Source organism: Abramis brama, assembly GCF_963993115.1.
Source record: "Abramis brama genome assembly, chromosome: 5".
NCBI classification, from domain to species: domain Eukaryota; kingdom Metazoa; phylum Chordata; class Actinopteri; order Cypriniformes; family Leuciscidae; genus Abramis; species Abramis brama.
Genome location: NC_139967.1, coordinates 4,498,210 through 4,514,746, shown reverse-complemented (window position 1 = coordinate 4,514,746; position 16,537 = coordinate 4,498,210). Strand labels below are relative to the sequence as shown.

The window sequence follows — 16,537 nt, the reverse complement described above, 5'->3', positions numbered from 1 at the left end:
TCACAGTACAGACAAATGGTTGTGGATTATCCACGGTCTACCAAATGTACTTTGTGGAACGGCTTTAATTAAAAAGAGAGCTGCTTAGAATCAAGCAACACCTAGAATTTTGTGCTCCAACCTGGTAAATTCATTTTTGTAAATGGTTTGTTATTTAGCTTTCAGTTTAAAGAAGTAATTGGTGCTTTTTATGTATGGTTAGTAGAATTACTTGAGCAATAATGAACTTGAAGACAAAACCTGGAAAATAGTGGTATCAGTGATGTGCTGCACATTAGGTGTTGGCCGGTACTGTTCCATCAGAAACACTGTGAACTGAGTTATCTCTTATATGCGTGTCACTTGATAGAGTTTCCTTGTGATCACCTATTAGACTTGGAAATATTTTAGTAGTTGTTAAGATCACAAGGGATATATGAGAAGATGCAACTGTAGTTTCGTCTCTAGAAAAATGGAATCAGAGTTGCTGTATTGGTTATTAAGCTTGGAAAAATAGTATATTTTTTGTGGTTTTGTTTGCACATTACTGGTTTTGCATTTAGATTTTACATTCAACAATGCAAATGCAACATGCGGTAGCAAAACAGCACTGATTCTTGAGCTATACTGCACAAAATGTCCCACATTTTTAGCTGCCATTTAGGCCTGTTAATAGCTAGCAACACCAATTAATAGATCCATGCAAAAACAAAATCAACACTCAGATGTCAAGCATGTCAGAGATGGAATATACAGTCTGTTTAAAACCATCCTGTATTATCACTTCATTTTTACAGTGTAATGTCTCGTCATATAAAAAGTATTTGACCTAACAGTACACACTTTGACCTGTCGGTGTTGACAAAAGGCATTTTAAGCAGCAGATCATAAAGGAATACCTCTAAAATTGTATAGAACAAATCCAAAGGAATTAATTCCTTTGCATATTCATTAGTGTGGCCTGTTTAGTCCCAGTACTCAAGAATCAGTGAGCTGGTACCTGTAAAACTTTGTCACGTACTTGCAGTTTGTTCCTATTTCACCACTAAGTCTGAAGCGGGTTTTTCCTCTTTGAGTTTCCTAGTTATACTTTGCTCGACAAATCTGTTCACTGCTTTATTGATGAATTCATGTCATAGCACAACCCTGTCTGAACTCAGAACAGCTATAGCACATGTTCCAGGTGATTTTGAGTGTAAATATACAGTGGTAAACAGACAGAAAGGATTGCATGTGATTCTATTTTTTCTATCTCATTACATTAATATAGCCTAATTTAACCTGCCTGAATATTTGATATTTGAAAATATGCTGTATATGAGGGATAAAGTATATAGTAAAATATATGATTATATATAAAGTAGGAGTAATATTTTCAAGATCAATGTGTCAACCATTGCTGTTATGCTGAAAACAACAGACAAAGACACGGTCTCACAGAAAACAAACAATCTCAAGCTTGAATAAAAAAAAAGATGTGTCTTTGAAAAAATGTTTCTGTTGTCCTATAATTACGATATAATGTATCCTACCTTGTGTCGATGTCATGGCTCCACCATGTGGTGTGTTAGAGGATTTTTTTTTTTTACCTCTCCTGATCTTTTCTACCGTGTCTCAATAAGGATCCCATCCCATGCAACCGTCGGTTTGATTTTACAGAGCTTTCATCTGTCATTATTTTTACATTGAGACTTTTTTCACCAACGATTCATTTTCTTCTTTTGAAATGGCTGGCGTCACTCTTGTCTCAATGTTTAACCTCCAGAGGGCAGCAACGCGCAAGATAAAATTCATTTGGTTATTTATTTTTGGAACCAAATAAGAACGTTCTTTCCAGAACGTTCCCTGTGCGTTATTTTTAGGTTTTATTTTTATTACCATAATATTTTGTGCCGAAATGTCATTTTTAGATAAAGTTTATTAAAACCTGGATTGGATCAGTCAAAACGTCAGATAAATCCAATTTTATAGCTAAAAATATTAAGCCATGGTTAAGCATAGTATTAAAAGCATACAAATCATAAATAGCCTACGTTGGGTTGTAACTTTCTTTACTGCGCGCCCCTACTGCTTCTCCAGCACGCGCTTACTTCTGTCTTCCACAGAAAAATAAAGAAAGAATCTATCTAATTAAGTACTAAAATACATTAGTTTATCGAACTTTTTATTAAATAATTGTATTAGGTTTAGTGACAACATGTTACAATGTTTACATTGTGCAATTTCTGGTAAGCTACGTTTTTTTATTATTGCTTGACACAAATTTCACGATTTTAATTCAATTCAATTCTTGTGATTTGATTTAATATTGACTCATTTGAATAAATATTAGGTACAAAAGTTAGGCCTTAATTTTTCTGAAGAAAAAAAAAAACCCTCACCTAATGCTGTAAACATACAGACAGCCCTATCAGCTGGTATTATTATTTAAGGTTACAAGTAACTCAAATTAAATATAATGCGTTTTTTATTATAATAACAACTTTATTTAATGATATAAGTAAAAATATAATATGTAACATATAGTAGCCTACACATATTTAGCAAAATACTCTCTATAGGTCTTTTTTTCTAGCCAACTAACGTGCTAGGCTATGGTCATTAAATGGCTTTCCTGAGGTAAATGTTGTGACATAATTGTTCTCCAGCTGTTTTATTGACCCTTTTCCGCGGTTGAAAAACACTGATTGATCGATATTATGTATGAGGAATATACACTCACCTAAAGGATTATTAGGAACACCATACTAATACTGTGTTTGACCCCCTTTCGCCTTCAGAACTGCCTTAATTCTACGTGGCATTGATTCAACAAGGTGCTGAAAGCATTCTTTAGAAATGTTGGCCCATATTGATAGGATAGCATCTTGCAGTTGATGGAGATTTGTGGGATGCACATCCAGGGCACGAAGCTCCCGTTCCACCACATCCCAAAGATGCTCTATTGGGTTGAGATCTGGTGACTGTGGGGGCCATTTTAGTACAGTGAACTCATTGTCATGTTCAAGAAACCAATTTGAAATGATTCGAGCTTTGTGACGTGGTGCATTATCCTGCTGGAAGTAGCCATCAGAGGATGGGTACATGATGGTCATAAAGGGATGGACATAGTCAGAAACAATGCTCAGGTAGGCCGTGGCATTTAAACGATGCCCAATTGGCACTAAGGGGCCTAAAGTGTGCCAAGAAAACATCCCCCACACCATTACACCACCACCACCAGCCTGCACAGTGGTAACAAGGCATGATGGATCCATGTTCTCATTCTGTTTACGCCAAATTCTGACTCTACCATCTGAATGTCTCAACAGAAATCGAGACTCATCAGACCAGGCAACATTTTTCCAGTCTTCAACTGTCCAATTTTGGTGAGCTCGTGCAAATTGTAGCCTCTTTTTCCTATTTGTAGTGGAGATGAGTGGTACCCGGTGGGGTCTTCTGCTGTTGTAGCCCATCCGCCTCAAGGTTGTGCGTGTTGTGGCTTCACAAATGCTTTGCTGCATACCTCGGTTGTAACGAGTGGTTATTTCAGTCAAAGTTGCTCTTCTATCAGCTTGAATCAGTCGGCCCATTCTCCTCTGACCTCTAGCATCAACAAGGCATTTTCGCCCACAGGACTGCCACATACTGGATGTTTTTCCCTTTTCACACCATTCTTTGTAAACCCTAGAAATGGTTATGCGTGAAAATCCCAGTAACTGAGCAGATTGTGAAATACTCAGACCGGCCCGTCTGGCACCAACAACCATGCCACGCTCAAAATTGCTTAAATCACCTTTCTTTCCCATTCTGACATTCAGTTTGGAGTTCAGGAGATTGTCTTGACCAGGACCACACCCCTAAATGCATTGAAGCAACTGCCATGTGATTGGTTGATTAGATAATTGCATTAATGAGAAATTGAACAGGTGTTCCTAATAATCCTTTAGGTGAGTGTACATTCCGGTAAGTTGTAGCCTACTGTATCTTTCAACATTGTTCATTCGTGTTTATTTACTAGTAAATATGATCGGTTCACAAGTGCAAGTGCCAAAAATGGTGCCAAAACAGTATTTATTTTTTTAATTTCGTAATAACATTTACAGAATCTGAGAGCTGAGATTTTTTTATAACATAAGTAACCTGCTTTGTCCTCTTTGCTTCGCGATTTTTCTGTGCGTGAGAAAATGGATGTGTGGCGCGAGAGCGTGTGACAAGTGTCAATTGCGTGAGTCTCACGGTGAATGCGTGAGAGTTGGCAGCCCTTAGCTGTCAATGGAGGCACAGAAAGCTTTCAGATTTCATCAAAAAGATCCTCATTTGTGTTCTGAAGATGAACGAAAGTCTTACGGGTTTGGAACAACATGAGGGTGAGTAGCCTAATTAATGAGAGTTTTCACTTTTGGGTGAACTATCCCTTTAAGAGCGAAATACTGTTGAACAAGACATGCGGGATTATCCAAAGTGTTTAAGATATTTTCATGCACAATTTTAGATTTATACAAAAATGTAATAGGCTACTTCATTTATACAGATCCAAATTTCATCATGCTGGATTTCAGCAGTTAACACACTTAAATTAAGTGCATAATGCACGACACGACACCAAAGATGTATCTGGTCAGTGCATTCTGAAACGTGTGTGGAAAATGCTGTTTGAAGAACTAAACCTGAAACAGCAGCTCGGTGTTCCTCTAGAGGGCAGGCAGCTTCTGTCTGAAGAGATGATGCTTCTGCTGGGAAACCGAGGATATCAGTGAAGAAAAAAATGCATTTTACTGCTCCAGGCTGCTGGATACAAATCAAACAAACATGAGGACTTATGAATGTGGCTCTTGGTCTATATTAATGCATGTGTTGCTGAGAAACTATTACTGCAGAAACTATTAAAACATGATATGTGATGGGGACATTCCATAGACAAGTTTTATACTGTACAAACTGTATATTCTGTCTAACCCTAAACCTACCCATCACAGAAAACTCTGTATTTGTAGATTTTCACTAAACATCATTTAGTATGATTTATAAGCTGTTTTCCTCATGGAGATCAAAAAATGTCCCCACAAGGATTTCGGATATTGCCATCTTTGTGGGGACATTTTGTCCACACACACACACACACACACACACACACACACACACACACACACACACACACACACACACACACACACACGTCTGGTTCACTATCTTTGTGGGGACTCTCCATAGACTTAATGGTTTTTATACTGTACAAACTGTATATTCTATCTCCTTACACTAACCCTACCCCTAAACCTACCCATCACAGAAAACTTTCTGCATTTTTACATTTCCAAAAAAACTCATTCTGTATGATTTATAAGCTTGTTTACCCATGGGGACCTCAATTTAGGTCCCCACTGTGACACGAGTCCCCATGAGTCTGTGTGCATTCAGGTTGAAGTCCCCATCGGGATAGAAAAACATGAACACACACACACACACACACACACTCTCTCACTCTCTTTCTCTCTCTCTCTCTCTCTCTCTCTCTCTCTCTCTCTCTCTCTCTCTCTCTCTCTCTCTCTCTCTCTCTCAAAAAGAGGATTATTTATATTTATACCATGATCACAATATCAGGAGGCATACCCAAACTTCAACCCCCCCAAACCAAACCAAATTGGTTCAAACCAAATCTACGCCCTTGTATATATATATATATATTTTACATTTTGAAATTTATGGAAAATGTAAATGGTAAAATCTTCTGTAAGGCTGAAAAAAATGTACATGGCACAAAGTATTTTGACAATTTTGACACTGAAAATAGAAATGACACATTTAATCCGTTTAAAAAAAAAAAACACACACAGGCAGCTCTGGAATGACACTAACACTGAGTGCATCAGCATTCAAACCTAGTGGTTTGAAAAGCAGAATACCATCAAAACAATTGCATTCAGCAGAACACACAATGCACTGTGTGCGAAAGCCAAGCTGACACCGTCTGGAAGACTCCAGTGAGGACGAAGAGCCAAAACGACCGTCGTGACAGAGCCGAAGAGATGTTCACAGCACTGAGACACCAGAGGAAGACAAAACAAGCCTCTTCCTCCCGCAACAAGAGCTGGGAAAATACATCTCCGGCTCCATGACTGTCACTCTGAATTAACTTTATTGTCTTGGTTGTGGCGAAGTCCCAGGATATTTTTATCCAGTGTCTATCTGCGTTTCTCACGGAGGGCAGAAAAAGATCTCTCAGGGGCCACATCTGCAGAAGAACCCCGAGACCGAGGCGTGTGTGAGGATGAGTCTTCTGCCAGCTGGTGTCTGATACACACAACACCGGCTCAGCTTAACCCCAGAGGAGAGACGTACCTGTTACTTACTTGCTTTCTTTTTAAATAAAAAATAAAAAAAACAATTGGCTAGTTGGTCTTTTTCATTAAACTGTGAAGTGAAATGCAATCAGTAGTTTCTTAAACTGCATTTATGCATCTGATCGTGGGCCAAACACTCGTGTTCATGATCCCTGTTTAAAACAGAAATACTGGGAAAGACAAACCCGTCAAACAACAGATGAATTGCAGTCAAGAAATCCAAACCACAGTCTGTCCAAGAAACAGGCTTTCTATTTGAATGAGCTAAAATAGAGTAAATGCTGAATGTATTGCAGCGTTCATGTATGACCACAGTGTTCAACTAATCATCTCAAACTGGTTTCTTGATCATGATCATGATGAGTTCACTAAACTCAAACGGTCTCCACAGTCTCCAGATCTCAGTCCAGAGCAGATTTGGGATGTGGAGGAACGGGAGATTCACATCATGGATGTTCAGATCCGACAAATCTGACAATATGGACCAAAATCTCTGAGGAATATTTCCAGAACCTTGATGAACCTGAACATGGACACAATACAGTCAAACCAAAAATTATTCAGACACCAGATATAAATTGTGACACTTTTTTTTTTTACTAGTGAGTGCAGGACACTATAGTCAGGGTTCCCACAGCTTGGTTAACTTCAAATTCAAGGACCTTTCAAGGACTTTCCAGGTCCAATTCCCTCAAATTCAAGGACTTAATGTGGGGACACATTTGTTGTGTCCAACAACAAACGCTGAGGTTCCATCGTAGTAGTTTTGTGCGCGCGTGAACGCCATGGCAACGTACAACACAAAGCGCCTCACGCGGGAAACACTTAACGTACGTGTGCGTAATTCATACAAGCAGCAAAATGCGCTCAACTTAAATGAATAGGCCTACTGCTATTTCCTGTTGAATACATAATTCTTTTATATTCTGGGATTTTTTTTCTGACCATAAAAAAATATTAACGAAATAGTTTGTCAGTGCATTGTGTCATTAGTTGTGTCACTGGATATACAAATATTGTTTCTGAAGTTGATTTGCATAACAAAAAGCTTTATGACTAATTTGCAATGAATAATATATCTTTTATGTGATAACGTTTTTAAAACGTTCCACTAACAACCTTAAGAATAACGTTTAAGTTTTAAACGTGTAAGTTTTTAGAACGTTTATCAGTGGCATATAACGTTGGCACAACGTTATAATAACGTTACTGCAACGTTACTGTTTTTTCATAACTTTGAGAGAACTTTCAGAGAACGTTAGCCAATGTTCTGGGAACACACAAACTTTCAAGGATTTCAAGGACATGTAGGAACCCTGATAGTTCATTTGTGTAGTTCACAAGTGAGGATAGCAAAATAAAGTAAACTGTGACATATGATACTAAACATTCTTCATCCAGTGACTACCAGTAAAAAAAGGACTGAAAATTCTTCAGACACTTTGACCTGACCGTGTTTTGCTGAAGTGTTTTTTCTTTAAATGCTAATGCACAGATATTCAACATAATTAATTTGTGAGAGTCTAACAGAAGGATGGACAAAACCAGTGAAATATCAACTGATTTGATAACTGTCGTATTTTATTACCATTTTCTAAACTATAGCGAATAAACTGTGATAATGGGAGAAAGCTGAAGGTGTCTGAATACATTTTGGTTGGACTGTACATCAGCTCCAGCTCATCTGTCACTTCTTACATGTCATATTACTTGCATAATTCTGTTTGTATAACAAAAAAAAGCACCACAGATGCAGATCACGACCACAACTGTACAAATCAGAGATAAATGAGTGAGTGTTGGACGACTCCATGTTCAGTTCCATGTCTCGCTCTCTCGTGGCCTGTAGGGTTGGGCGAGCAAGGCAAACTAAATGTGACAGAGGAGAGACCCTGCACTAGCCTGAGGCTAACAAACCTACTTGGCTTTGTATTAATGCTGGAACAAAGAGATTTCTCTACATTATACAGAGACCAGTAAAAACAAAACTTCAGTTTTACTTTTAACAGTAGCTTTAATGCAAAACCAATTGACCTGCCTTTCTGTCTACATAGGCAGCAACCTTTTAAGACACTAAACTAGCTGTGATAAAAACATAAGCGCTCTACATAAACACCACTCATATAGTGTCCCTCAAGCAATACACATCTGAATATAGTTCGCATGCTGCAAAGCAAACCACAATACTCTAAAAAGCAAAATACTGGAGAGATAAAATAGTCTAAATTATTCAGTATCAGTGTCACTGTTTCTGAACTCCCTGAAACGCCTCCATTGTAGTCTTGAGTTTTCTTCAGGGAATGAACACGTCACAATATTCCTCATTTAAATCATTCATATGTAGAATAAAGGGGCGGGGCCTATTTGAGTTTTCAACTAAAAATGTACAACTTTTAATGCGATTTGGCCGTTCGTTTACACAACAGTGTTTTGGGCGGCTGAAAACGCAAACTTTTGAAAACGGTTTTCAAAGTGTACGTTTTTGAAAACGGTCTCCGTGTTAACAGTAAAAACGCAAATCTCTAACGACAATGACGTCAAGCACATGCGTATTACATGTTCAGTCTATAGTGCTTCATCGCCATCTAATGGCCTGGCAGCAGAACACAGCGTTTTCAGTTGTTTTCGCGGATCCGTGTGAATGGTGATCGTTTTGACAATAGTGTCGTCTGTACGAGGAAAACTCAAAGTAAAAACTTCTCCGTTTTAAGCATATCGTTGTCCTGTAAATGTACCCTAAAGCCCGGGACACACGAAGCCGACGGTCGGCCGACTAAGTTTTCTCAGTGTGTTCCGCACAGTCGGCTGAAATTGGTCTTCGTCGGCTTTTTTTCGACCGATTCGACATGTTGAATCGGCGTCGGGCTGTCGGTGAGAGAGAGAACTCTGATTGGCTGTTCAGCTTAGTGAACAAGTCAGTGCATGAGAATAATAGCAAAACAGTGAGCAAAGAAGTCAAACCGGTACAGATAGAAGGCTGTTCTAATGTTACGTCATCTTACCTGAGTGTTCCTTGGCGAATATTTCAATATTAACATGAGCGGATTGGAATAAAGAAAGTGTTTAGCAGGACTGATATTCAAAACAGTAAGCACACACTGCTTTGTTTATGGTTTGTGTATCTGCAGCATTGGTTTCTCTTTTTGAAAGACGAATATAGATGAATATATTTGCAGAAATAGACAGTTGTCTCATTTACACGCAGGCGCAGAACGCGCATGCTAGCTGACAGTCGGCTGTAGTTCTCTCATGTGTTCAAGTGCAGCTTTTCCCCTGACAACACAGTCGGCTTTCATCAGCGCTAGTTCTTTGGCGTCGGTTTGGTGTGTCCCGGCTTTAGTTAGTAGTGTGTTGAAACTCACAGTAGTGTTGAGGGGCGGGACATTTCCCAAACACGCTCATAAGTGGTTGACCAATCACAACACACTGATCCAGCCGACCAATCAGAGCACACTGTAGTTTTTGGAAGGAGGGGCTTCATAGAGACAGGAGCTAAATAGAGCGTTACTGGGAAGAGACGAGCTGCAACAATGGAGAATATGAGGAAAATAATGTGTTTTTTGAGCATTCAATCATGAAAACCCAAAGACTTTGAAAAAGGGCATGATAGGTCCTCTTTAAATATTGAAAACACAATAAAACAACACAAGGACAAAATATATTGTAGTTCAGTCTTTAATTAGAAAATCTACTTATATACAGTATACATGTACTGTAGCAAATATTGTTGATTCCATAGGCCGCATGATAACCCCCCCAGGTCATCGTAATATTATAAATAAAGTTTTATTTGAAATGTCTATTCAGCTGTTATCCCCATCACGGGAACACACGCTCTATTTGTCCATCCGTCATCGCTGAACTGAGTATCACTCATCGCTCTCTGGCTTTGACAGACATAAAAAAAAAAAAAAAAAAGAAAGAAAGAAAAGAAACAAGATCAGTCAAGACAACATGGCAGTCGGAAACCTGAGTCAGAACGTTTTGGATAGAACATACACCCTGAATCCAGTTTAACAACAGCAGCGATTGAAGTGGAGTTATAGGAAGAGTTTCCTCTCATTTGTAGAAAGAAACAGGTTGAAACGGCAGGTTTGGTGCGGAGAACGAGCCATCTCTACACACACAGATGAAATGAACCTAGTACAATAATGTTTTCTTTAACATTTATAATGAAATGTGGCAAAAACAGTCATACATTCCCATTGCAGCCCAAGAGGACAGTCCGAATAAACCAAAACATCCATCTAAAAGAGATAGAAGGCGATTGGTCTGTTATAATATATGCAATCAAAAGACACAATGCAGAGGGGAAAAACACATCACAGTAAAAAGTAGTTATTAATTTCTTATTTGATCATTAAAAATCTGTCATTCCTTAACCCTACGAGCCTCCCTCGGTTGGTAAAAAGAGTTTAGAGGCTTTTCCCAACGCTTAAAATCTCGAAGAACGCAGTTGTCACATTGATCTGTAGCAGGCACTAAAGTACTATGGCCAAAGAGGGTTTGTCATCAGACCCTGAATATGGTTGCTATTTACATTTTCGTTAAAAAAAAAGAAAAAAAGATCACGATCCCTTTCCCTGTCAGAGTCTGATGCGGTTTAAGTTAATATCTTTGATACATACGGGAATAGATAATACGGTTGACTTGCTCTTTCTGGCTTTTAAGGTTCCGACTGCGTTCGTTTGGTGTGCGTTTATGTACAGTTCGTTTGTAGGCAGTGGAAGTGAGTCTTTGAAACTGACGCAAACAGCAGCAAGTTCTCGGTCCTTGGCATCCAGAGTCCAGCTGATGGTTTTGTCTGTTCTGGGCGACGGCTGTGGCTTCAAACGTTAATATAATTGTTCAATTAGATTGTTGGTTGGTTTTTCTAGTACATTCGAGTGACAGCAGAGAGCATTAGTGCTCTGATATGATTAAGGACCGTCAGTCCAGGAAAGGCTGACCTTAAGAGGCTGATTTCTCCATCCAGATGAGACAAGAACGTCTGTCTCATATTCATCCCATATTCTCTCGATCTTATCCTTTTCTAAACTTCTTGGAATCCTTCTATTCTTTCTATTTTCCCATCTATCTCTTTGCCTCTGTTCACATAGGCCCGTCAGTTCTGATCGGTTTGGCCGCCAGCCCTACTGGCCCGACTTTTTGTCCTTCTGGAAACTGAAACTCGTGCGACGGTTCAGTTTGCGTTGTTTCTGTGCGAAGTAATCCGCCCTCGACGTGCTGGCACGAGACTCCAGGATGTAGTTCACCTGGGAGAGGGAGAGGGAGTAACACACTTGCTATTAAAGGGATCAAATTTATATAAAAATGCACAAAATTAAAAGTAAAAACAGTATAGTGCCCCCATTTTAAAGGTTCTTAATTTCGTTTTGGAGTCTTCTACATTAGGTTTACAGGCATCCAAGGTCAAAAAACGGGTCGATAAAGAATTCAGTCTCTCTAAACCCCTCCTTTCTGCTCTGATTGGTCAGATGGCTCAGTCTGCTGCTGTGATTGGTTGAACGCATGTTGGAAACAAAACACCTATTACCATATCTGAATTTAAGCTCTTCCTAAGCATTTTATACAAACAGTAACGATGGTGTCGGATTTACAGTTTCGATTCCAGTGCGAGTCCTCATCCTTTGGAAGTGCAGAAAAGTGGATTCAAAAGTGGACATGAACAACACAAACCAAACTCTTCCAGTCTCAGCTTCAGCTTCAGTGTTTGAGGGCGGGGCAAAGTAGACGTCAATCACGGGCAGCTAATGAAGACCATAAACCATACCTGTCAACCCTCCCGCTTTTCCCAGGATTGTCCCGTATTTTACCTTGCTATCCCGCTATCATCCCGTTTAAATATTTTCCCGTTTTTTTAATCTTTCTATAATTTTTTTTAATAAAATAAAAATCCCACTGGGCGCAAACCAGTTAAGCATAAATCCCGCCCTGCAGCTACTTTCATTGGTTAAGGTTACAATGACGGGTAGGTTTAGGGATCAGTGTTAGGTTTAGTTTTTTTGGTGTAGGCAATCAGTACTGTGATTCACATGACCAATACAATCTTTAGAATCGGCTGCAGGGCAGGATTTCCGCTTAAGTATTTTGGGGGGAAAAACACCCCTTTCCCTTATTTTCAAATCCCAATGTTGACAGCAAACCTATGTAGGTTTATAACAGGAAGTGAGACTGGAATTGCTCAACTCGTTTCAGGCAGTTCAGAATCAATTCCTTCATTTAGGAGACAATAACTTTATTTGTCATGCACTTTGATCTTTAAACCTTTGCAGAACTTTTTACATTCAGAAACATCTATAATACACACTGCATGAAAGGTAATATTTGAACAAGCATAATGGGGCACTTACTTTACAAGATACAAAAATATAAAGTCTCAGTTGAACCCTACCTTGAGCACAATCTCATTGACAGTAGCAGCATCACACTCGAAGTACAGGGCTTTGTAGTCGTGGTTGCTAAGATATGTGAGCTTAAATATTGCATGACCTACAAAGAAAGCATAAAAATCGTCTTACATCCAGGAAAGAAGAGGAGACACAGAACATGATTGGGGATGCAACTTCCAAATGACCACCATGGTTTAACACACAGAGAGCATGTGAGCTAATCTACATTTGATACATCCATACATTTTTTGTGAATATATTTTAAAATATAATTTATTCCTGTTATGTTCAGCATCATTACTCCAGTCTTCAGTGTCACATGATCCTTCAGAAATCATTCTAATATGATGATTTGATGCTCAAGAAACATTTCTGATTATTATCAATGTTTAAAACAGTTGTGCTGCTTAATTTTTTGGTGGAAATATTTGGTGGGTTTCTAGATGAAAAGTAAGTTCAATTATTTGAAATGGAAATCTTTTGTAACATTATAAATGTCTGTCACTTTTGATCTATTCAATGCATCCTTGATGAATAAACCATTTGCTGACAAACAAGAGCCTGATTGAAGGTATTGTTGGGTGCATAACAAACTGAATTAAATATGACCGTGTTAAACATAAATTAAGATGTTGGCTTTGGCATCTCGGAATATGAACACATAATAAAATAAATGGCCCTGCTCCAAAAACAAACGCATTTCCAAGCGTAGTCGGATCATCCGTGAGCAGACTTCAGCAATCTGTCTTCACTTCATCAATCACTGTTAGCAGCACGCGTCTGGAGAGCTGCGCTCGTGTCCCTGTCATATCCGCTAAGAAGAGATGTCTGCATCACTTGCCAATGCAAACCTTACAGAAAGGCTGCATAAATGGATTTAGTTTTCTGTAACGGAGTTCCCTGTAAGTGTAATGCAATATAAATCCCTTGGTGAGTTTGCAGTGCTACAACTAGCCTATATCTGTCAGTCGGCAGTGATGTGGGGACATCAAAAGAGTTTATACATAAACCAGAGGCCTTTTCTCTGAGGAGGCGAGAGCGTGTTTTAGTGCCTATAGTGTTTTTGGCAACACTTTACAATAAGGTCTCGTCATTAGGAAATGCAATGACTAACAATGAGCAACATATTTGTACAGCATTTATAAACCTTTGTTAATGTTCCTTAATAAAAATATTCATGCTAGTTCATTAATATTAAGATTAACATTAGCTAAGATCAAAAAATGCTGTAGAAGTATTGCTCATAGTTCATGTTAACTAATGTTAACAATTGAAACCTTATTTTACATTTTTACCATTACTTTAGTGAATTATAAAATAATACTTAAAAAATACATAAAGTACACTTTGTTTTACCCCAGTTTTTATGAAGTGTATTAATGTATCTACTTATTCTACTACCATTAATTTTTTTTTTTTTTTTTTTTTTGAAATTAATACTTTAATGCAGCACAACTGTTTGTAACATTGATAATAATCAGAAATGTTTCTTGAGCAGCAAATCATCATCATAGACTGATTTCTGAAGGATCATGTGACACTGAAGACTGGAGTAATGATGCTGAAAATTCAGCTTTGATCACAGGAATAAATGACATTTTAACATATATTCACATAGAAAACAGTTATTTTAATCTGTAAAAAAAATTTCACATAATTGTTACTGTATTTTATGATCAAATAAATGCAGCCTTGATGAGCAGAAGAGACTTCTTTCAAAAAACAAAGTCTTACTAATCCCAGAATCTTTGCATGGTGGTATAAATAAAATAAAATAAAAAGATTTGATGCAGAACTAGTTATATATTCCTTTACTAAAGTATGAGCAGAACTGACTTGGACTCTTCTCCTCCACCAGGTCGCAGGCACACAGCAGATCCGAGTCTATGGAGATCGGCTTCTGTCGGATCCAGAACTTTGTGCTTGTCTTCTGATTGGTGACAGGGTCGATCTCTACCTTTTCACCAGAAACTCCTGAAAAAGTGGGAAGGCTTTATCATAAAAATCACTTTGGAAGCCATAACTGTCAACTTTGATCTAAAGGGTTAACAAAAGAATGGCTTCCAGGTGTTAAAGATTAACAGGTGTGTGAATTTATTTCCCCTGTTATTTAAATAAGAATGGAGACCCGAAGGCTGCAACTTATTCTGTGGGAAACTCTGTGTGTGTGTGTGTGTGTGTGTGTGTGTGAGAGAGAGGGGTCTGGAATATTATTACAGGTCTATCTCACAAGCACACACAAAGTCCATCCATAATGGATGTGACAGCTGTCCATCATTCACATGACATAAAAAACAGCATGCAAACATCAGTGTGTCAGAAAAAAAATTCCAGTCTGTCAATCAAACTGATATTCCAAAAAAGATTCCACAACTTCCAGTGCCTGCAGCGCTGCTGTAATTGGGATGGAGCTGTGACTGAAGCAACTGTCAAGTGTGCTGGAATATTTTCTTGTGTTTTCACAAAACAGAGCTGTGTTTGATCTGAAGACCCTCAGCCAAACTTTTGTTCATGCGTGGAGTTGCACATTTTAAGAGTTGGAGAAACTGAGAAGTCAGGAGAAGAGAGAGAGAACTGGAGAGACTTTTGTTAAAGGAATTTTTCGGTGTTAGCATTTTGTGCCGTACTAAACTAAACCATATCAATAACTTTTTTGTAGTTTTTATATATTATACTACATTATATTATTTTGTTTAATACTACAGTATACATTTATGATTAAAAGAAAATTTCAGAATGCCATGTTAACATTTTATTGTATATAATATCATACTTTCCTACTATACTATTAGAATAACAATACTATTATAATATGCTTCTACACTATATTATTCCATTTCTATCTTCTATGTTACACTACAGTAGGGTTGGGTATCGTTTGCATTTTGCACAAATTGCACAAAGAAATACACTGAACAAAGATACGATGTAAGATTTTCAGGTACAGAAATTAATCAAATGTAAAATAACACTGCACTTTATGAATAAAATATACATTATATAGTTACAAAAGTTATTCAGTCAAGAACTTTTGTTGTTTAATGCTATTATAGAGACAGCAGCAGAAATATTAGGCTGCTGTCACTTTAAGAGCTGCACGGCTCCAATATACTGTTACGAGTTTTTTTTTTAAATCAACTGTTTACGAACATTAAGACATAACCGAATGTGTTCATGAGGATATTTTTACATATTTTTGTGTGTAATTGTTCAGTATTGTGCACTATTCAGTGTGAGTGGTGGCTTTCTGTGTGCATATTTTCGATGTGTGTGCAGCACAGAAAACAGCACTCGGGTCTTCTTGCGCTTGAATGATTTAAAGTCATATTAAAATGCACAAATAGGAATCGATAAGGAATCAAATTTTAATTTTATAACAAGTATCCGATTCCCAATTTTCGATTCCCAACCGAACACTACAGCACGCGATTTTGTCCCACTGATTCTGAAGAGGAAACTCTTGGGTTGGCTCTGATGGTTGGTCTGTGTATTGGCAGAAGTAGAGCCTAGTGTAATCTGTACCTAGCTGTACATCTGTGGTGAAGCGGAGCTTGTGGATCATGCTGATCTTGAAGGACTTGTAGTGGTGACTGCTCAACATGTCCTGTACCGTAGTGATGTCTATAGGCGGGTCCTCCTCCGAGCTTTCCTCGCCTCGAGAACCTACAGATGAAAGCAGGAGGTGACGGAGAAAGAGATGTTGTTTAGATGTGCATTTGCGCACTATACATTTAAAGTTGCTGTTGTTTTTCAACAATGAATGTGATCAATAAAGTACATCTATTCATTTAATAAAGGAAAAACTCTTCCTGAAAAGGGGTTCTATTATGCTTTTTCCACCCA

General features: G+C 38.2%; 1 protein-coding gene across 1 annotated transcript in view; it reads right to left on the bottom strand.

Annotated features, from left to right (window-relative positions):
* Positions 1-9,963: 9,963 nt before the first annotated feature.
* mapkap1 (MAPK associated protein 1) overlaps positions 9,964-16,537 on the bottom strand; it is a 35,082-nt gene continuing 28,508 nt past the window's right edge. The window contains exons 9-12 of the mRNA XM_084113550.1: positions 16,217-16,357; positions 14,531-14,668; positions 12,697-12,794; positions 9,964-11,557 (exon numbers count right to left, since the gene is read on the bottom strand). Coding sequence (XP_083969676.1) covers positions 11,435-11,557; positions 12,697-12,794; positions 14,531-14,668; positions 16,217-16,357 — 500 coding nt within the window. The 3' untranslated portion in view covers positions 9,964-11,434. The remainder of the gene's footprint in view (positions 11,558-12,696; positions 12,795-14,530; positions 14,669-16,216; positions 16,358-16,537) is intronic.